Source organism: Cygnus atratus, chromosome 5 (genome assembly GCF_013377495.2).
Source record: "Cygnus atratus isolate AKBS03 ecotype Queensland, Australia chromosome 5, CAtr_DNAZoo_HiC_assembly, whole genome shotgun sequence".
In the NCBI taxonomy this organism is placed as follows: domain Eukaryota; kingdom Metazoa; phylum Chordata; class Aves; order Anseriformes; family Anatidae; genus Cygnus; species Cygnus atratus.
In genome coordinates this window covers 49618903-49640894 of record NC_066366.1, presented here as the reverse complement: position 1 = coordinate 49640894, position 21992 = coordinate 49618903, and the positions used below count along the sequence as shown (strand labels likewise).

Genomic DNA, 21992 nt, shown 5'->3' with positions numbered 1-21992 from the left:
TAATGTGATTGGCATACTGTGGGAGACATGGGTCAGATGTGCCTACGCTGCCTGTGAAAGCTGGCAGGAAGATTAGTGCGTTTAGATTCACAATGTACATATAGCCACTATGTCTGTGGCCCCTAACTCCATAGAGAAATGTTTGCAGATTCAACCTGTAGTCAGTACCTACATGGTCTTTTGCCTCAGCAATATCTGATTCAGTGAATGTAGGTGGCTGAGTACTTCCCTTAAGTAAATGAAAAATTCTGTAATCTGGATTACGTTACAAGTGTAAGGAGACAGCAAGCAAAATCTCCACTGCCTAAAACTTTTCAGTTTGTAGAACAGAGGGGGAGGGGAATGTCTTTGTTCTGCCCTTGAAAACTGTAATGTAGAGAATATGTGACTGCCCTTTAAGCCCAGGAAATTCTACTTAGTCTGTCAATAAGCTTTGTCTGCACTCAGGCAAATAATTCTACACACTTTCACTGGTCAATGGACCATGACTGGATCAATGGAAAATATTTTATGTCCTTTTCTGGTATCCTTTAAAACTTTCTGTTCATACAGTCAATTCTCTGAAGCTTTAAAAGCTTTAGAGTCAAAGCCAGATTACCAAAAGAACCAGACCCTTTTTTGGACACAGGTACATTTAAAAAACTTGGCCCCACCTATGGATGCTTCAAGAATTGAAAATTTATTCAATTGTCTTCACTTCCTCACACATGACGATTTGCATACTATTTCAAGTAGAGGACTAGTTAATTCTCCATAGTACTTTAAAGACATTAAGCAGCATTAAATACAAGCTACTTCAAAATTCTACAATATTCCTTTAAAATAGAATGCAGCATTTCAAGTAATACAGTATGCAGAAATATCAGGGAGGACAGGGTTGTACAATTATGTTTAGTTTGCACCTACCCTTGAAATACCTCTTACCTTGCGGTAGAAGAACATCAATCAACCATTCACTGTGATCCCTATAAAAATTATATATCTAATTAGCTTTTCATTTCTTTGTGTATGCATTTATTTTTGCACAGAGGAAAGTTATCTAAATTAATGTGGTAGGATGACACTATTCCAAAGCAGCATTTTTACATAGTTTCATAAATTGCAAGCTGTTTTACATTACTTCTCTTTGTTGTGCCTGACTTTTTGAAAATTACCACTCTGAGACTGGTATATCATGTTCAAAGCTTTTAAAAATTACTTTTAAGTCACTAATTTATTAAATGAAAATAGTGTGCGGTCTGAAAGTCTGAGGACTAAGAAATGATAGTGAAGAATGAAAGACAAACGTGGAAAAAAAATTACTTGTACCATTTACTGTAAGTCTCCTCAGAAGCTACACTTCTACTAAATTCAATTACTTTACCCTGCAGCTTTAAATCAATAACTTAAAAAACTAAGATGATTTCCACAATACTGCTCCTTCCTGCAGCTGGTATGATACAAAGGTGTCTGTTAAACTGAGGCCAAACAAAAAAATAATGCACATGTAGCTTCTGAACTAACTGTAACCTTGCCCATTGGAACTAATGGTTGGAAGTCACCTTAAGTACTAGTAGATCTTGTAAAGAAATGTGTATAAAATTTCCAATTAAAAAAAAAGTACGTGAGGTTAATTCATTTCAGGATATAGTCCTTTCATGAACTGGACAAGCCTAGACCAGTTTTAATTCTTTACTCTGCTGCTTCACAGTATGTGATAGAGAATAATCTGAAGTACATGCTACAGAAAAGCAACAAAGTCTCTGTGATCTTTCATTGTAACATACTTTTAATGACAACGAAAGGATGTGGAGAAAAAAAATAATTAATAACCAAAAGCTTGCACATTAATAAGGTTCCCCTATCATAGTTAATTCATCTCACGCTATCTATTCATTCAGAGATCTTAATTTTAAGGCTCATTACTGTCCAAGCTAGAAGTGCTAATCATGTGGGGTAAGTTTCTGTAATCCTTATTCACACTGAGTTTCACTATGCTCAATTTATTTCAAGGGGGGTTAACTATACACATCATATGCTAATCATACAAAAAAAAAAAAGAAAAAGCCTAACACTCTTCTGTAACAGACTGTTCTGAATTGCGACATTTAACTGACAACACCTGATCATTTTCTGGCTCTTAGTACATATACCTACCCTGCAATTCTCTGGCTGCATTCCTCACAAAGATAAAGGGGAGGTGGTTTATCACCCAAAGCCACAGACAAGGATGGATCAATGCACATCTGAAACACAGAAAAGGAGAAGAATTAACACATCTGCCCATGGAAGTTCACTGAGAAAATGTTTCATACATTAATGCTAGTACAAAATATGTAATTAACATTTTGGTAACTGTTGAGAGCATTTAGTATTCCAAAAGATGCTACTAAGCATATGGCAATGGAGGATCTCAAATCATTTCTAATAAAGAAAAGGATGTAACTGAAAATGAGAGCCTATGGGAAAAGAACAAGGCATGTTCCAATATCAATATTGGATATTCGCTCTCTCAAGGACAAGTATCTCTTGTGTTATACATTCACATGCATTAACATTACATAGTCATGACACGCTTTTTATTCTTTCCAAAGACACGGTCACTGAGAAGACCCATTGCTCAGGGCAAGGTAACGTAAAAGTCCAGATTTCTCTCTCTGAATAATGCCTCTTCCAGCAAAATTTAATTTTCATTCATCACAGTGTTAACTACCCAGCACAATTCCAGTGACAGAATAAAGACTATGGACCGGTAGCTACCCTGGCAGCTTAGGTTGCCAAACTTATGTCCAAACTTCAAAATAATGTACTCTGTCTTGCATTAGCTTTTATCTTTCCACATGTCAGTCAATTACAGGACAGTATGCTTAAACACGCATTTGTTTAAGCACTTTGTACTACTTAAGGAAAAGTCAAAAAGTAGTATGCATACACAATATCTTAACCATTTAAAATGTTTCTTACTCCACCAAAGTGCTTTACAAAGGCAAATGCCTCTTTGAACGTTTCTCATCTTTGTTAATCAAATTTACATTTGTCTATCCAAGAGACAACAGGCTGCATTCTTCCAAGTGGTGACAGATCATGACTGCTTCAGTCACACAACAGAAGCATGACGCTTCTGTTTTGCTCTGCTCAGTGATTAGTCTCAGTGTGGCATCATTACAACATGAAGCAACACCTTCCAGCTTTTCTTCCTAGCGAAAGGGATCATGGAGAATAATTGAAGTGGTCATCGAAGTGGTCCATTGCAGGGCTTCACCATTAGGCCAATCAGTATAGCGGCCTCTGGAAAAGGCTAACTGAAGAACTTTTTGACTAATATAATTGTGTTAGTATATGAACTGATGCCAGAAAAATTGGTTGTATCTACATATTTAACTATATACAAATCTAATTAACTAATTAGTATGCCAAACTGTAGCATGCTCTGGACTTGGGATGCTATTCTTGTCACTTTAATTGATTAGCTCTATGATCTTGGGCAAACCATTTTACTTGTTATCTTGTGTATAAGCAGGAAAGCTATCATTTACCCCCTCTTAAACATGGGCTGTAAAACAGGTAAGTAAAGCCTTGTTGCCATTTGCTTTCGGACACATTCCAAGCAAAGGAATGAGTGTAGATGCATTGTATGACCTCAGTCTGATACCAAGGTGAACATATACCTCTGTAACTGACATAATATTTCACGTATATAATAAGATTTGCATATATATTTTACACACATACATGTGTTCAGGAAAACATTTAAATCGATTAGCCAGAAGCCAGCTTAGAATTTTTATAAAGTGCTCTGTAACCACTCTCACGTTTAGTATCAAGACTTGACACACAGTTGTTGAAGGAAATACTCTATCTTGCTTTAGGCATCCGAAGAATATATTCAGATAGTTCTGGCACCTTCAGTCTTGAAAGGCTTTCCTGTACCCTTAGCTACTGCCCTTAGTCATCTGCACATCACTAGGTCATACAGCTGGAGCAAAGTGCAATCTCCCCTGCCTTCAGACAGTCGAATTTGACCTTGTAAGAAACAGCAGTACCTTCACAGCCGGTTTGTTAATCGCATTATGGCATTCAATGTGCTGGCAATGAATAGGATTCCAGGCTGCAAAACCAAAACACAGCAGATTAATCAACAGAGAAAAGATATTTATATTCTTTGTGTGTAGCGGTATCAGTAAAGAACAAGATCCTCTTGTGTAAGTACTACATAAATATGAGAGAAGACCTAGCCATTCCTCAGGAAGCCTAATAACTACAATAAACAACCTAAAAAGAAAAGAAAAAAGAAAGACACAGACATAGCCTTTGTAGGCCCTTCCTCATCTCATGAAGTTTTGAATGAATGAATTATTGTTCCCTTCCCAGAGCAGGACAGTAGGAGTAACTCAATACATTAAATAACATTCACAGGCTAAATGAAAACAGTTATAATAAAGGAAGAATGGTTTAGCCACAGAAGGAGACTTATTTTTGTAATGACAAGAAGTAAACAACAAAGGTGTGTTCCAGCAGCATCAATTAGATGCCTTATGGAATGCCCCCAAGTGAAAAAATGCCATGCAATCGCAGAAAACACGCAACTCATTCTGGGATACATTAACAGAAAACTTATATAGAGAAAAATGATTCCAGTCTACCCAGCGCTATTAATGGTTCAGATGGAATAGTTCCATGAAACAAGAGATAAAAAGCAGTAAAAGAAAAATGATTAAAAAAATTTCAAGAAAATCTATCAACCTTTCAAGAGAAGGCTTTACGTACAAACATCTATCAGGAACTTTGGTAGACAGTTTGGTAGACAGAGGACCTTGTACTGTCTGCCTTCTCAGCTCCAGCTACACTGCTGAGTTTGTCTAACATTTTCTCTCAGTATATTCAGTCTTGAGAACTTATCCATTATACTGACTTCACCTGACATCACCTTTTTTTTTTTTTGACAGCAACAGCCAGATAAAGAGCCTTAGCAACAGCAGCAGAGATAGAAGCTGGCACAACAAAAGCAATCAAAGCAATAATTGAAAGGAACATAAGTCAGAACCCTTTTGAGGCCAAGAAAGCAGTTTCACAGACCATTTGGAATTCTGTATTTATTTCTTCTCCTGTTCTGCTTTAGGTAGCATTTGGAGTAACACAACATTTTTATTAACCACAATCACATTTTTTATTTTTCATAGCATCTTTTGAAAACACAGACAAATGGATATTGTATTGATATACTTATGGAATTACCAACTTACAGAACAAACGTTTTCAAAATACATCTTAGAACTGCAAGCACGTAATTATCACTCTCCTGACCATTTACTTTTTTTTTTTTTTTTTTTTTTTACTTTTTTTTCCATTTTGGCTTATACAAAAAAGCTGCACTGACCTGTGTACTGCAGTCCTCTGTACTCACTGATTGCCCCAGGGGGTTTTAAATTGGGCCAATAGTGAAATAACATTTGCACTGCTGGAGGTTTAACTTGCGATGGTCCATAGGCTATGACATATAGCAAATCCTAAGGAGAGAAATGTACAGGATGTTTATTTTGCAAGGTAAAAACACCATTCAGTGTGTATTATTTTCTTTCACAAAGATACCCAAACAAATAAAATATAGTCATTTCATGCCCTACAAATTATCTTTTGTAACCTCTTACAAGTAGACTAGATTACAAACTTCAACAATATGTTTACAACTGGCCTCTGAGTTGGAATGAAACATCCAACATCTATGACCCCCCCCACACACTAACATATAGTGAATGAAGCCTCTGTCTAGCCATGGGGCAAAGATCTGTGATATAGCTAAATAACTGCATCCTTCTCTGATTCATATACTCATAATACTCACCCAGAGTCCTTGGAAAAGTTCAGTCCCACATGAACTGAGAAGATTGGTGGTTATTAAAATTTCTGCCACTTGGAGCCACAACTACGTAGTATTTAGGAAAGGGCTTTTTTTTTTTTTTTTTAGAACAAGGGCTTTGTTCTACAAAAGGTAGAGCTGCTTCTGTAAACTAAAAATTGAGGGACCTTCCTCTCCATAATTCAGGAGGATTGGATATAGAGATCATTTAAGAATTCTTGGCACATAGTCAGTTCAATTTTCAAGTCATCTGGTTTTCGTTACTATCCAGTCATTTCCACAAGGTATATATGATCAGAAACTTACTTTCCATACTTCTTGTTTATATTTCATGAGGCATTCCAATAACTGGCAGTGATACACTGAGAGAGAAAAGACAGTATAGACATAATACTGAAATGGAAACTCAAGTTACAGAAGTGATGTAATTAACTAACTGGCTTTGCTTTGACAGTCCAAAACTCTACGTTTAATTTAATTACTTGTTATTTTAAAGGGTTTGCTGAAGGATCACTGCCCAGAGAGTTATTACAAAAGACCAGAAATAAAATATTGCTGGCTTGTTTCTGTCAAAGTGCAGTAAGATGAGAAGTCTTACAATGGTACATCTCTTTGCAGAACCACAGAGATCTTTTTCGGACACGTCTCATTTCGGAATATCTGCTAATTCACTTAAAATTTGTCCTTCTGGCACTATATAAAGCTGTAAATGTGTATCTTGTCATTCATCGTAAGGCAGTAATAGAAGTCACATGTGACAGCACACCATTCCTTTGTGTGCCACGGTGTAGCATGATGTGACACGTCTCATGCACATACTGCAGTGTGGGGTTCCTCCTCACACTCACACCATCTACCCAGTTAAGTAAAAACATAAAATGGGAGGTAGTTGACTACTATGAAATATGACAGATCCCTCAGATTAAGTTTTGTTTTGGTTTGGTTGTGTGACCCAACTGATTTAACTGGGGTTGCACCGAAGCAAGAGAGAATGCCATTTACGGTTAGGTACTTCCAATTACAATTAAATTAATTATAGTTCTGTTCTGAGCCTGCAGCCAGCATTACCTGCCATCTTTAAAAAATGGTAACAGTCATGAACTTGGTGGGATATGAATCATAACGTAAGACAAACTTTTACTATGAAATTCTATACTCAAAGTTAATAGCGATTTCCCTCCAACCCTGACGTTACAAATCAACACTATTTTCTTATGTCAAGCAGAAGTAGATCAGACGCTTCAATCCTGGGTCCAATCCTAATTCTTCACCACAATGAAATCTTATCTACATAATGATGACTTCAAGCATGATGCTCAGAAATACAAGTTCTGACTGAAATCATTTTTTTTTTTATCCTTTGTTGGATTGTGAGATGGAATTTTATATCACTGAACTTTTTTGATCACGTTTGTCACAGAACTTCATGACTGATAGTTTCACAGAGAATTATACCATACTGCATGTTTACACATACCTGGATTTGATGTGTACTGCATTGCAATCATTAGCATTGATGATGCAGATAGATTGACATGTGCTGGAACACCTTCCCTTTTTGAGGAGCCCACTTAAAGGGAGAAAAAAAGATTTTTTAGTGTACAACATGGAAAAATAGGCAAAAAAAAGCATACAACTCTGATTCCAAGTGTTGAAAAGAAAAATCCTAAGGTACCAAGTAATTAAAAAAAAAAACAGAACCATACTGTATTGGTGGGGGTGAAACCCCCAGAAGAAAAATATGACTAAGAATATGGTATTGCTTCACAGACCGCACACCTGGTCTCTCAGATTGGTGAGATTTCTTCCTCAGAGCTGCATCGACCAGAAACAGTGATCTTCTGAGGCATTCTCCTTCAGAACCCACAGACTGGTCAGAGCAATTTCAGTCATATAGTCACATGCACCTATGACTTGGATCGTAGGAAAGGCAAGGAGAAAGTAGAGGGAAAGGAAACAAGAAACGTAGAAAGCCTACTGTTGAGGTATACCGATGAAGGGTTGGTGCTGGCAGCAGATGGCTGTTGTGTATGGCACCGATTACTTCTCAGGGACCACATGGTATGAATTGCAGTTATTGGCTACATACCAGAAAAATCATTTCTCCTTGTTATTGTGAATTACGCTAAGGACGAACAGTAGCGCTGCAGTGTAGCTAAGCTGTGGTAACCTTGACCTCACTCAAAGTGGCTTGAGTTCCTTCTCCTCTGCTACTGAGTGGTTAGTATCAACTAGTATACTTGGAATAACCCTGCACAGTGTAGGTGTTTATTTGCAGAACTGTATCATGGCAATATGGCTTCAAAGGCAACCTCCTACACAGAGATGTGGAACGTGTCTTCCCCATTCTCATTCTACAGCTCTACCCCAAGCCTGTCTGCCAGCATTTGGGATAAAAGCACATAATTGTAACTAAGAGTTCAGTGAGATGCTTTCATCCCTCCCATCTGGCTCTTCAGCTGCTTATACAATCTCTTGCACCCTCCCTTTCAGTTCGATTCAGAGCTGAACACTAGGAAGAGGAAAGGTTCTACACTTGCCTTGTGAAGGGACAGATCATTCCCAGTAGAGAAAGCCTAGGACACTATTTAAGAACACACATGACTGGAAAAGGGAGACTCTCTCTTTTCTGTCTGGTATTTCTCCACATGCCCCAACATTGCTATGGCTCTCTTTATTACACCTCAACCTTTTTTTGAAAGTCATCCACACACAGTAGGGCAAAGCATTTAATTATATTAGCTATGGATTTGGATTAAGCAGTTGTTTTGGAGACGTGACGATAGAGCAGGAAAAGTTACCTACATCAGCTCCTTTTTAACAGGTAAGGTCAATGGGGAAAAACACATTTAGTGCAACTTTCTACTCTTAATCCAAAGAGGACCTTCTCTGAGAAATTTCTCCAAGAACAATGACCAAAGAAAACCTTAGGTGTAAGTTTCCACAAAATCTTAATCTTGAAACACTGGACCAAACTTCTTTCTTTGTTCTAACATTTTCCATGCTCTTCAGTAGCATCAGTGGAGATCTTTGTACAAAAATTCATGTATTTTCCATAAAGGTCTGCAATGCAGATAAGGAGGAGACATTCTCATAGAATTACAGAATGGCTGATGTTGGAAGAGACCTCTGTAGATCATCTTGTCCAAGCCCCTTGCTCAAAGAAAGGTCAACTAGAACAGGTACTCAGGACTTTGTCCAGCTGTATTTTGAGAATCTGCAACCTTTCAGGCAACCTGTTCCAGTGATCACCTTCACAGTAAAACATCTGTTGGTTAAAACTGACTTTAATGTTTTTGTCTGCAGAACATGGCTAAACCTCTCTCTACTACTGAAAGCCCATCAAGCTTTATCAGGTACAAAGATGGGTACTCAGAACACACTTCAGGATTCACAGTCTGCAGGAATTCTGAAATTAAAAAGTCCTATCACACCTTGAGGGAAAAAATAACAAAACAAAAAAAGGCAGCCACTGTCAGATTCAGTTTTAACACTTACGAATCGAAGACATGCACTACTATTTAGCACAGAAATTAAAGAGAAAAAAAGAGAGAAAGAGAAAACTGGAAATTCATCATGGTATCATTGATCGTGGTATCATTACATTGATAAGAGTCATTATTGTACATCCAGATTTAGTGCAGATGCAAAAAATTATACATGTTGTTACTGCATGTATCATTTTAGCAGCACTCTGCCCATCAATTCTGTACTCAAGACCCCCTTTACTGGCACTGAAAGTTCTGTTAGTCTGAAAGCTGTGTTTCTTTGCAGAATTTTATCTTTGCCCTTCAAGTGAAGAAAGAATTCACAGTAATACTTCATAATACATAAAGTATTTCCATTTGAAAATAGTTACATGGAATCGTTTTTGTATACATACAGTATATTGGTGTCACACAGAAATTCTATGACAGATCACACTGACTCTTACAGTCTGACATTATAGCAGTGTACCATTTTTCTGAGACATAACAATACTAGAGTAAGTTCTACTTACAGATAGCCATAGGCAGAAAAGATGTGCTGAGATACTCTATAATATCCTTGTGCAGAAATGGAGGAAAGGTAGCTAATGTTGAAATCATTGTATAGGGTAAAGTACTCAAAATATCATCATTGAGAAAAGGAAGCAAGCATGTAGTAGTGTAAAAAATTGATTGCCCAAGATCTGTTGAATAAAATGAAATACAGAATCATTACAATGGAAAAACAATTATGACTATGTACTTTGTACAGATCTTCATAAAATTTACATTTAAATTCAAATTTTCCCCTCAAAGTATTTCAGAAACTTAACTCCCATAGTCACACACAAGTGACTTCACCCATCACTGAAGCCCTTCCTAAAAGAGAAGGGAACAGCTATTCAGCAGTATTCAGAACAGTTTGGAAGGAATATGAATACTACAGCCAATAAAATCAACACACCTACATAAAGCGGCCTGCATTTAAGCAAAGGTGTTATTACAATCAGAATTGATAAGTATCTCAGTATGAGAAGGCCTGCTTTTGCAAAAAGCTTCCCATACTATCTCTCAACAAAAATCAGATTTTGATCTTAATTACCCGTAAGAAAGCTACAAATTGCCTCCCACGTAGAAACTAGAGGGAACCTCACTGCATTTTGCAAACAGTACGTGATTAAACAGTGGATTTTATTTCTATGGGAAGCCATTGAGACCAAAAATGTTCAAAGCTTAAAAACAGTAAGCCATTTATAAATAGTTTCCAGACTTTTCTAATTAATTACAATATAATGCTTTGGAAGGGATACTTAAGAAACATGCAGTAATTCAATATGTAAATAGAGGAGACAAGTTGCAGTGTAAGTGGCCATTGTGGCATCTTACACATGAGGAACTGAGCTGTGACCAATAACCCTCTGAGAAATACTAGAGCACCCAATGAACCCCAGGTTTGAACCTGTATGGTGACTACAATACACCATAAGGCCTTCTGCCTGCAAAAGAGGGATTTCTTTTGTCACTGACTCCCTCTGCAACCTCAAGGTGTATCACACAGGTCTTCACCCTTATCTGTACAACTAGGACGATTTAAAGCTGCCTTTTAAAGTTCTCAGAGATCTGTAGCTGTAAACATCATGAGTCATAATATGCAGTTAACACTTCATTCTAATGTCTCTGTGCAACAACTAGGCCCTTAATGTCAGACAGTATTTGCTCTTGCAATACATATTTACTGTCTAAGTATTGACAATTTTGTATAGTCTGACAGGACCCAAGCTGAGGAGCATCTAGTGCACCAGTTGTACTTACCCAAACAATACTGATTATTCAGTATTCAGATTTAAAAAAAAAAAAAAAGGGGGGGGGGGGAAGGAAAAAAAACACACACATACATATATATATACATATATATATATATATATATAAAAGTCAAATTCTACACTGAGGGAGAAATAAATAACAAGTTCTACTGCAAAATGTAATTCTTCGTACACAGAACCAGAGGAAATAGCATGACCTTCCCCTGCCCCAAGCATGAGTCAACCAAATTATTTCTGGCAGATGTTTATTTAGCCTGTTCTTAGAAATCTGCAAGACAAAATTTCATTTGTTCATCTGGCAATTCTAAATGCTTAACCATCTTTACTGTAAAACTATTTTTCTAAATTTTCTTTGCTGCAATTTAAGCCCATTACTCCTTATCCTGATCCTAAACACAAATAGTTTGTTTATTTCTCCTTGCAGCAATCTTTACATGTTTGTAATCATGTCTCCCTTCAGTTTTCTTTAAGCTAAACAATGTTCTTTCAGTTTTTCCTCACTCTTCACAGATTCTAGACCTCCAATCGTTCTTGTTTCTTTTTCCTGGACTCCTCCCAAAAGGTCCATGCCTTTCTTGAGACCAGATGGACAAATCTGAAAATTGTACTCCAGCTGACGTCTTGCTAGGGCTATTAAACTAAATAAATAAAAAATGATTTGGGTGTCTAATAAAGCATGTGTTTATATATTGTTAGGATAATATTAATACATTAGTGAGTTATGGTCAGACTGTGATCTGCTGTAACACTCAGATCTTTTTGCAGTATGACTTTCAAGCTATTACTTCCCTCATTTCATTTCTTTATTTGATTTACCTTGCTTAAATATAGTATTTTACACTTCTTTTTTGAAGAGGCTTCAAAACAGAATGAAATTTGCCAAGATTATTTTGAATCAAATCTTCCACATAAGAGACATGCTATTCACCATCTTGATATCCCCTGTAAATTGTCATCTTCTCTCATTGCTAACAGCCAAGTAAAAATTAAAATATTTAATAACACTAGATGCAACACAGACTCCTGTAAAATTCCCTCTTGGTATACCTTCCAACTGACATGAGACACTAGTAATTACTCCTGGAGTGTTTTCCTCACCAAAGTGGTGACCATATGTCCCAGTTTGCCCATTAGGACGTCAAGTGACACAGCAACAAAAGCCTGCCTAAGGACAAGAAAACCACAGCAGGAGAACCGCTGTCCTGCCATAAAACAAAATTATGTTTGTTCAGTGTTATTTGTTCTTCACAAGTCTCCATTGGTTGTTAATTATCACCATGTTATCTACTTAGAAAAAGATTGCTTTGAAAATTAACTTCAATTTCTGGAAAAAGTCAACAAGTCTATAATTTGCCAAGAGTGCCTTTTTTCCAAGATCATACCATTTCTTTGCGCAGTAATCTTTGATTCAAAACATGCTGCTGCCAACTCAAAAGAAATTCAGCATTTAACAGAATTTCCTGCTAAAGAATTTAGCAGTGTATGAGATTGATGACAATACTTCCTATACTGAACTATATATATATATTGATATAAATTCATCTTGATGTAATACACCCTGATACCATGGTGAAAATTAATATTTGACTTTTACCACATGAGGAAATACTCAGCTCCTGTACCCCAGTATGGAAAGCCAGAAACTAACAAACCAGACATTTGCAGAACTTGAGAAAAAAAACAATATAAACACAACACAGTCACAAAAATCTGGTGATGAACCAATTCAAAACATACGAAAATACTGCTTTTCAGCAAGTTAGACAGAGATATTGCTATCTTTCTACCCTGGAATATTTTAAAGCCATCTCTAGAGCCATTGTTTTTCTTCAGTCAAATATATCTTATGTTCTATTCAGAGATGGACCTTCACCAAAACACTAAATCTGCATATTCCTTATAGGACAGGTATACATTTCCAAGCAATGCATGCCTCTTTAGAGAGCCACCCCAAAAGGACCAGTTTGAAGATATCCCAGCAGATCCAAATTCAAGTTCCAGATTTTTTTTAGACCCATTTATATTATTTTAGTTACATATCACAAAATATCACTGAAAATCAGACAGCTTCAGAATTCAAACCCAAATCCACAGTTCACAATAAATATATAAATAAATAAATAATCTTTTATTTTAAAAAGACAAACCAAACACTTGGATATAAACATCCCGGTAGATTTGAAATCCAGATCCAGGTCAGTTTAGGCCCATCTCTTCTACTGCATTTATGCATCATTCATGGATTCACGGCACTGAAGTTAAGCGTACTGGAAGGGTTCAAGGGCCTGCTTACCATGTTGACCATGTTGTAGCAATGGAACTAGATCCAGCAGTGTCACCAGTGTCACGTAAAGTCCTTGATAGTCCAAAGATGGGTAGTCTGATAACTGAGCATCACGACTTTGCTGGCCACGTTCAGATGGAGCATCTCGCAGGACGCTGTAAAGGAGGGAGCGAGTAACAGTAGGGTTGATGGAACTGACCTGTGGTCTTAGAGATGGGGTGAGTGGGAATGGCACAGGAAAAAGACACATGGTCATGGGCACTGTCAAATTGGAGGCATCTTGATTCTCCTTCTTCCCTGTGCGGGACAAAATGCTGTTGGGGGGACAAAGAAAAAAAAGAGACAACAAAGACACAAAGAACAGCACATTACATTGAAATGACACTATAAAACAAATAATAAAACACCAGATACATCCCACATAAGATGCAATTGCTACCAAAACCAGTGTGTCTACAAATCTAGCAACCATTCATTTTCATGCTTCAAGATACAAGAATTAAAAATTGACATCTACGGAAATTTTCATTGCATCTCATGTGTTATCTGGTTCATAAGGAGCAAAAATATAAAAATGCATGTTTCAGTGCCCTACCCATGTTTCACAGTTAAGAAAAATTCTAGGTATTAAAAGCATTCACTACAGAAAAATAGCTGTGTCAAAACAGATTGGTATTTTGCTCTGAGAAGATTTTGAGGATTTTGAGTGTTTCCCCCCCCTCCCCATGAAATCTTTGAGCCAACTAACTGAAAACATGTAAAATATAGGTGTGGCACTTGCAGAAACATGTTTTAGCAAAGAATAAACATGTGTGTTTGTTAAGATAGTCTTAAAAATCACATGTTTATTGCATTAAAATAATGTCTATGTATTTTATGATACTGTTTCATGACCACTCAGTCAGTATCATTTGAGATAATGAAGTTTAAACAGGCACATGGATTTAGAAATAATATAATATTTCTAAAATGTTAACTAAACTACATTTCGAAAAGTTGTAAAATAATATATAGTAGATGGTCTTTAGCATATGTTTGTGAGCTAATGATAATGGTTGTTTATGTGTTTTTAATTTTGCTCATGTTTAGAGAGGAAACATTTTACTTTACAAATACAAACACTTCTTGGGTAAATAGTTACCTTCAAAATCTAAGGGCTAAGCAAGCAAGACCAATTACATAACTGCAGATCAGACAGTATGTTACCATACATTCCTGCTGCTACTTACGTTATTATTCAACAAAACTCACTATAAACTAAAGGAGAGATAATTTCAAAAAATAAAAAGGATTTAGTGGGAATCAAAATAGAGGCTATACGTCAACCACCTTGTTATGTTGTTTTAAGAATGTTGTAAACATGGTTGTAAGCATGTTAATTTAATTTTCTAATAAAGAAAAATTAAAAACTACTTTAAGTAGATATATATTGTCTCTTAAGCAGTGCTGTATTTTAGTTATCAGGCAATTATAGGGTTAGCCCATAATCTTAATATGTGCCTACAGTACACCTTTAAATATATTAAACCACACACAACATTGTTTCTTTTTTTAAGCACATTTCGCATCTCTCAGCAATTAGGATTTCCAAAAGTGATTTCTGTTGGTTTAACTCCACTCCCAAAATCAGCATTAAAACTTTTAAGGCAAGTGAGTGGCATTCAAATTTCCACTGACTAATGAAGAGCAGAGTTATGTCAAGAGGGAGCACTTCTGGAAATCTCAGTCCCCTTTACCAGTACAGACATCCCTGCCATATAACCACCTTAGCAAAGATACACCTGTGTCAATGCAACGACTCACACAAGTAAGCTAAACTCATGCCAAGGTGCTTATAAGAGGAGGTGCCATTCATTTACTATATATATAAAACACTTTCACAGGTACAGTCTTATGCCAAGTGGCTACTACAAGGCAGGTCTCATATCACACTTTCAGTCAGAGATTACAGACAAATTGTCTATTTTAAGATTGTTTTTTTATTACTATTATTACACCTTATGTATTTGGCAGATTATTTTGGTTTCTGTTACCCAATGTCCAGTACAAGAAGAGTGATGACTGTTGTTACAGTGTTTATGAAATCGTATCAGGAAATCACCCAAGATCTAACATGACTTTAAAAAACAAATGAACAGAGTGCTGATTCCTCTTTTTCATATTAACTTTTAATTTGCTTGACGTTTATTTGCCATACTCTGCAGCTCTTGCCTATAGATGTGAAGATACTAAATCATATTCAATCTCTGTCTTCTAATGCATTATACCAATTATCCATCCCTTTACTTGCCAACACATCACTTCAATCACCCTTACTTCCAGAAAGAACATTACCGTATTACTTAATCCTTGCTTTGGAAAGTGTAAGGCAGTGATGCAAAGCCTGCACTATAGGTTTCCTATATGCCTGCACTATAGGCATTGTGTTCTGACATGGAGCTATGGCCCATCTGATTAGAAACCAAGGCACATATTCTTGTATGTTGACAGGGGCATCCTTCTGTTCACTTCAGGAACAGAAGTGAAACCAAATTCCAGCTCCAATCATGCCAAGTATAGGGAAAAAATAATATTAAACTTTCAGACCATACATTATAATGGCAATAAATCAGAGTCAAAACTGAAAATCTAGTAAGTCCCCCTAAGACCATGATCCAATATTTGTAGCTTGTTCCTGTTTCTGCTCAAAGCACGTGCTGGGAACCTGATCATGACTCTATACTGAATTTGCCTCATGACATGCATGAAAGCCATCAGGGCTTGTTTCAAGATTTGTACACCTTTCCTGCAAATCTATCCCAAAATTACCGTCTTCCAGGAAAGATTTCCTAAAATGTCTACAGGAGAATTGCACCTCACCAAGGCAGCAAAACAAGCTTGATCATTAATCAGCTAGTGGGCATTTATAACTATCCCTTATGTAAAACATTTTACTTAGAAATACATGTGAAGACCTTTCTCCAAGAAAATGTGAAAGAATGAGCTGTTCTGCAATATGTTTAAGTCTTAGATCATTCCTCAGATGAGGGAGAAAACACTGAAAATGAGCAGGGCATGAAACAAATTCATGCTGTAATGTAAAGGAATGCTTTTGCTCAGAGAGAAAATTAAGGAAGAACTAAATGAATCAATGTGCTATGCATTGTGTATGGTGATTTTATGTAATGTTTGTTCATAGAAATAAGGAATTAATTTTTTCAGTCATTCCACATCTGATCCCCCCCACCCCTGAGCACGTGATATATTGAGGCTACATACAGAGCAAAGGAACAAATTAATCCTTTGTGTGATCCAACTATAGCTAGCAGAATGACACCAGATATGAATGTGATCCAAAACAGTGGGCATACCCCACTGAAAAGAACACATTCAACATTCCCATTACATGGAAAATTACAAAGTATCATAAGTAGTAAATGCTACACCTGTAAAACCCAATCATCATATGGAATTTCTGTGACTACACGCTACTCCTCTATGACTCCTTTGACTACGTGTGTTCATCAAGAAACACTTATCCTAAAAATTCAGCTGCAGTAAGAGTACACAAACTGGAAAATATTTTTTAAGTTGTTTTGAAATAGAAGATGATCCCAAGCAACCTGTTCTGAAGGCCAGACCCAAATCTCTCAAAATCAATGGGCGTTTTTGCTGTTGTTTGATCAGTATTCTTTGATCAGTCCAAACTCATTTCATATGTTCTGTCTTAAACTGGAAAGGTTATTCTCCATCACGTACTTCTATCACTAATGTTGAAACTTACGCAATGGAGTCTTAGTGTAGGAGGCAGAAAGAAGACTCAGCATGCAGAATGTTCAAAGAAATGTTTGATCAGACTCTTCAGAAAGACAAGTTCTTAACCAGTCTGTTTAGTTTTAGGGTAAATCTTACAGAGATCTGCATACAGTGGGTGGGAGTTTCCTTCTTTCCATCTGCCACACTAAATACAGGGTATGTTTTGTTTTGCTTTTTTATCCAGCTTCTTTCTTAGTATCAGCAAGCGTATAAACTTGTATTGGTTCAACCATAGCATTAAGGCTTTGCCCGCAGTTCAAATTCCCCAGTCACCAGGATGTGACCTGGCTGAGGTATCAGAATGCAGGCCACTTAATAAATTTAGACCCAAGTCCTGGCTGCAATTTCTGGAATCCTTCTAGAGCTGAGGCTGATCAGATCCAAGATCTGAAAGGACAAAGCCATTTGTGAACCGTGTAAATCTATGAACCAGATATGAATAGCACTTCTGCCCCATGAGGTTCAGCATCATCTACACAGGATTTTGGTTCAGTCCCATTCCAAGCACAAATTAAAGAAGTGGAGCCACACAGCTGTACAACTGCTACCCTGATTCTGATCTGCTCTCATAGCTGGTAACTATCAAGTTTCTTCAGCAAGCCCAGAAACATCACTGTCAACAGAGTGTGAAGAACTTGTCACACAGGACATGTCAGCTGTGCTGCTTCGGAAGATTAAGGCAACAGGGTGGTATGGAGATACTTTTTTACTGTCTAAATCTATCCTGTCTCAATTGACTTCTGCCCAGAAAGAAATGGATCTCATCGCAGCTAACATTTGGTAGTTACAGTGAGGAGAGAAGAGAGAAAATGTCCAGAATTAAGCTGTTAAAGCAAGAAAGTCAGACTTGCAGGCTCACAGCAGAGGCTGTTTTAAGTAAGAGCCTTCCTTAAATGTGATTTAAATTTGCTTGTAGTACAAAATAATCTATCAAAACACCCTGATGTGGGAACAAAACCCTATCTCAGAGTTCTTTTCAAGGACTCTTTGAACGTTTTTTCACCACTGTTACAGTGTAATGAGACAAAAATTCTTTCCTTTTTAAGTATTTAAAAAAAGACCTTCTGGTTGTCACAATTTTATTCAACACTCTCAATGACAAGGTAAACAAATTTAAGTGGTTAAACAATTCCACTCTTGAAATTTTCAGAAGTTAATATAAGTGCTGGGTTTCTTTGTCTGGTTTTAGGTTTTGTTGTTTCTGTTGTTGTTGTTCAGTTTTGTCTTTTTAAGATTGCAGTACAATAGCTATTCCACTGACAGTGAGTGTTTTTGTCTGTGTGTCTTCTCATAAACAGGGTCACGAATCTGCATTACATTGGCATTAAATGAATGTTAGAACAAACTACTGAAATTCTTTCAAGTTGAAACTTGCTTCTCCACTTGTATGCATCATAGGAGTATGTGTATAAATATATGGTTAATTGTATTTTATTAACGTTTCCTTATCAAATAAGGCAAATGCTGTTTTTCCAAACTAGCTTCTGACAACCTTCCCAGGTATAAATTAGGAAGCTATACACAGAAACGCAGTCTTAACTGTATTTTTCTGGATGTAAGAACTAATGCCAATCAAAACCTGGCAGACAAAAATCACGTTTACTGTCAAAAGCCATTTTAAAACCAATTTGAAAATATGAAACAACTAGGTAAGCACTACGGAAAAAAGCGGAATATGTATTCCTAATTGAGCCTAGTATTTTTTCACATCTTTTTAGAAAGACAAGAGGCAGTATTTCCTATTCAAAATGTATTCTCTAATCATATGGTATTTAGCACTATATATCATCACTAAATACTGGACTAGATCTAATCCCTGGGTCAGAACTGCCCTGGTCTGTTTTTCCATCCATATCCAAATCTGTACACAAACTTCATGTCTATTCATATTGTTATAAGGGACTGAACCAGAACCCAAACCTGGAAACCAGCTGAACGATGGCATGGTCAGAACCTAGTCCTGCTTTTCTGGCTCACTACTCTACAATCCCAAAGCACCAGGACTGTCAAGGAAGTCATGAGTACATACTTCTACAGCTCTGCAGGTCACTAACTCCTTTCCTCGCAGGTTCAGCATATTTATGCATTCACCTAAGTCTTAGGAGGGCCAAGCAAATGTGTAATCAACCAAGTTTATTTTAGAATCAGCCACTCAATAAGCAGCTCAACTGGGCAAATTGGGCAACAGCCACTGAAGAGATGAATTTATACCACTTTTTCTTAAATTATGCTCTGACTTTCTGGTTGAGCATTGACCCATTAAATACTGCAACCAAGTCAAAGTCAATGAATACCCCCTACAATTCTTTAGCATTTTTTTTTCTTCAACAGCATTAGTTAAAACTTACCTTAATAGTGTCTGAGAAAAGTATTTCAAAGTATTTGCAATGTCAGTTCCAGAGGGCACAGGGTAAATGTTGTGGAGAACCCGGTTGTGGTATTCCTGAAGGTAACGGATTTTGGAAGCAACTACATAAAAGACAAAAAACAAACACAAAAACTTGCATTTAGCTTTTTGCACATGTTAAGGGAATCACGTCTGTTCCTACCATTCTTGATTGTTACTTTTTAGATTTTAGATTTAAAAATTAAACTGTAAAAAAGTCTTTCCACTCTTTTTAACTGAATACACTGACTGTTCCAGTGCATGAGTACTAAGGGAAAGGCAAGGAAGGCAGTGAATGTCTGCATCTGTTTTAGACTGCCTTTGTGCTAGCGAATAAAAAAAAATAAAAATAAAAACTACACATCTTTGTGTCTCCAAAGATCTCAAGATTCATTATAAAAAAGTGAGTCATTGGATCACAGGAGGTTCATGTATTTCTGTAGCCAAAGCAGAGATAAAAGCTAAGACAGAGAGAGCTTATATGATTTACTTTATGCCATAAATTTACTTTATGCAATAAATAGCAGATATGAAAAGATCTGTGCTGTGTATTTAAGTGTCTTAGGAAATCTGATCAAGCAGGTGAGGGGATTTCAAAGAGCTGAAGAAGCTCTACACCTTTTCTGAGACTAATTGTTTTAGAAATAGCGTTCTTAATTTCCAACCATGATCCCTGTTTAGTATTGGAAGAATGATTACCCACCGTAGTTGTGATGCCTGACACTGCCTACTTGGCACAAGCCAGTCTCATGCAGAGATCACCAAGCACACTCAGAACTCTTTCTTGCTCTACTTAGACTAACCAACCGCCCTGAGGAACCAAGTCTTCCACCACTCAGTTGCCCTAACCTGATCATCCTTTCTCCCTTTTCCAGCTGTACTGACCATACCTTTGCAATTTCTGCAGGAAGTGAAGCTTCTACAGACAAATGTCTCCTTCACAGTATTCCCCTGCTTCATCATGGGGAGAAAGCCCATCATGGGACTGAATAGGGCTGGGGCCTATTAGAAAATAGCAAGTAAACTAGGGAGACTACCATACATAATACATATGCAAAAGTAATAAGGTTGCTTATGCATCCTTAGTTTATTTATTTCTCCCCACTTTTAAGCATTTTACCTTAAAAACTTATTATTTTAACGTGTCGTTAATTTATTTTAATTATACTTCACTTCTTTTTTCTTCCCAGACAACCAGAAGATGAAGTTTTGTCCCACGGACACATGCTGTCTCAGAGTAGCTATGAGTAAGATCAGAGCCTTCCAGATGACCACACAGGCCTGGGGCACATGAACTGTGCTTTGCAGTAAGTTACCCACGTCTCTGGAAGACCAGTCAGAACTGGCTTCCTGTAAGACTCGAAAACCACTGGGATAACATCTAAACATCAGGGGTTTCACTCCAGATTACAGGTGAAATTTATTTCAGCCTGTTTATTCTCGTCTCATGCTTCATTCTTTCCACCCACTATCTCAGTTCTGATCCCCGCAGTGCAGGTCAGTTTCAGATTTATTTTTCTCAAAGGTAACTATATATCTTTTACTATGGTAAAGGTATCTATAATCTAGTCTAGGTTCATTTTTAAGAAAAGAATTATTTCATAAATGTATTTTGTGACATTATCTTCGCTTGCTAGGGAAAAAGACTATGAAGCCAGGCATATTTGCAAGGAAACTGACCACGTATCTCAAAACCCAACACAGAAAAATTCACACAGCAAGATGCACAGTTTACTGTGGCTGCCATGGTCTGCTGCCAGAAATGTGTAAATGAATTGGATTAGCTAAATGCTAAAGATGGTGTCAGAATTCAGGTTGATATGTATTTCAAAAAAATGTCCACCTTCCTAGAGCCATTTCCTTTCAATAAAGCGTATAGGAAATCTAGAATTACCTTTTTCGCATAAAGAATTAAATCTATTTTTCTTCTATTAATCGGCACTGTCACACAATTATGTAAGCTAAAATAACAAAGCAGAAAGACTTAGTCAGAAAGTCTAAATATTAATATTAGCTTTAGGCTCGAGGCTTTGGCCTCACCTCCCAGAGCTGCCCAGAATACTGATCATTTCAGTACAGCGTGCCAGAACACTAAGAAGCTTCTGAAAGGAGACCCCAGAGCAAAACTCTGGGAGCCCCGAAGATACAGAAGTATGTCAACGACCTGATTTTCTAAGTTTCTGAGCACCCAGAGATACACTTCAAAATGCAGTATCACTCTGTGGAAATACTTCCTTTGTCACTGTCATAGGATCATCATATAAAACAAATTAAGAGGAAAAAAAGTTATTCCATGATATTTTGCCAGGTATCTCTCTAGTATCTACACAGACCTAACTGAACTTCCTAGTCCCCATGCAAGCATTTACTGAATCAAGAGTGAAACCATTATGAGTCTGTA

General features: G+C 37.0%; 1 protein-coding gene across 2 annotated transcripts in view; it reads right to left on the bottom strand.

Moving 5' to 3' along the window:
* The window catches only part of UNC79 (unc-79 homolog, NALCN channel complex subunit), a 104245-nt gene that overhangs the window by 80508 nt on the left and 1745 nt on the right, over positions 1–21992 (bottom strand). For both annotated transcript variants that reach the window (XM_050710861.1, XM_035539447.2), the window contains exons 2-10: positions 19554–19674; positions 13420–13724; positions 9837–10007; positions 7314–7406; positions 6143–6198; positions 5357–5486; positions 4023–4087; positions 2137–2225; positions 925–965 (exon numbers count right to left, since the gene is read on the bottom strand). In XM_050710861.1, coding sequence (XP_050566818.1) covers positions 925–965; positions 2137–2225; positions 4023–4087; positions 5357–5486; positions 6143–6198; positions 7314–7406; positions 9837–10007; positions 13420–13724; positions 19554–19674 — 1071 coding nt within the window. The remainder of the gene's footprint in view (positions 1–924; positions 966–2136; positions 2226–4022; positions 4088–5356; positions 5487–6142; positions 6199–7313; positions 7407–9836; positions 10008–13419; positions 13725–19553; positions 19675–21992) is intronic.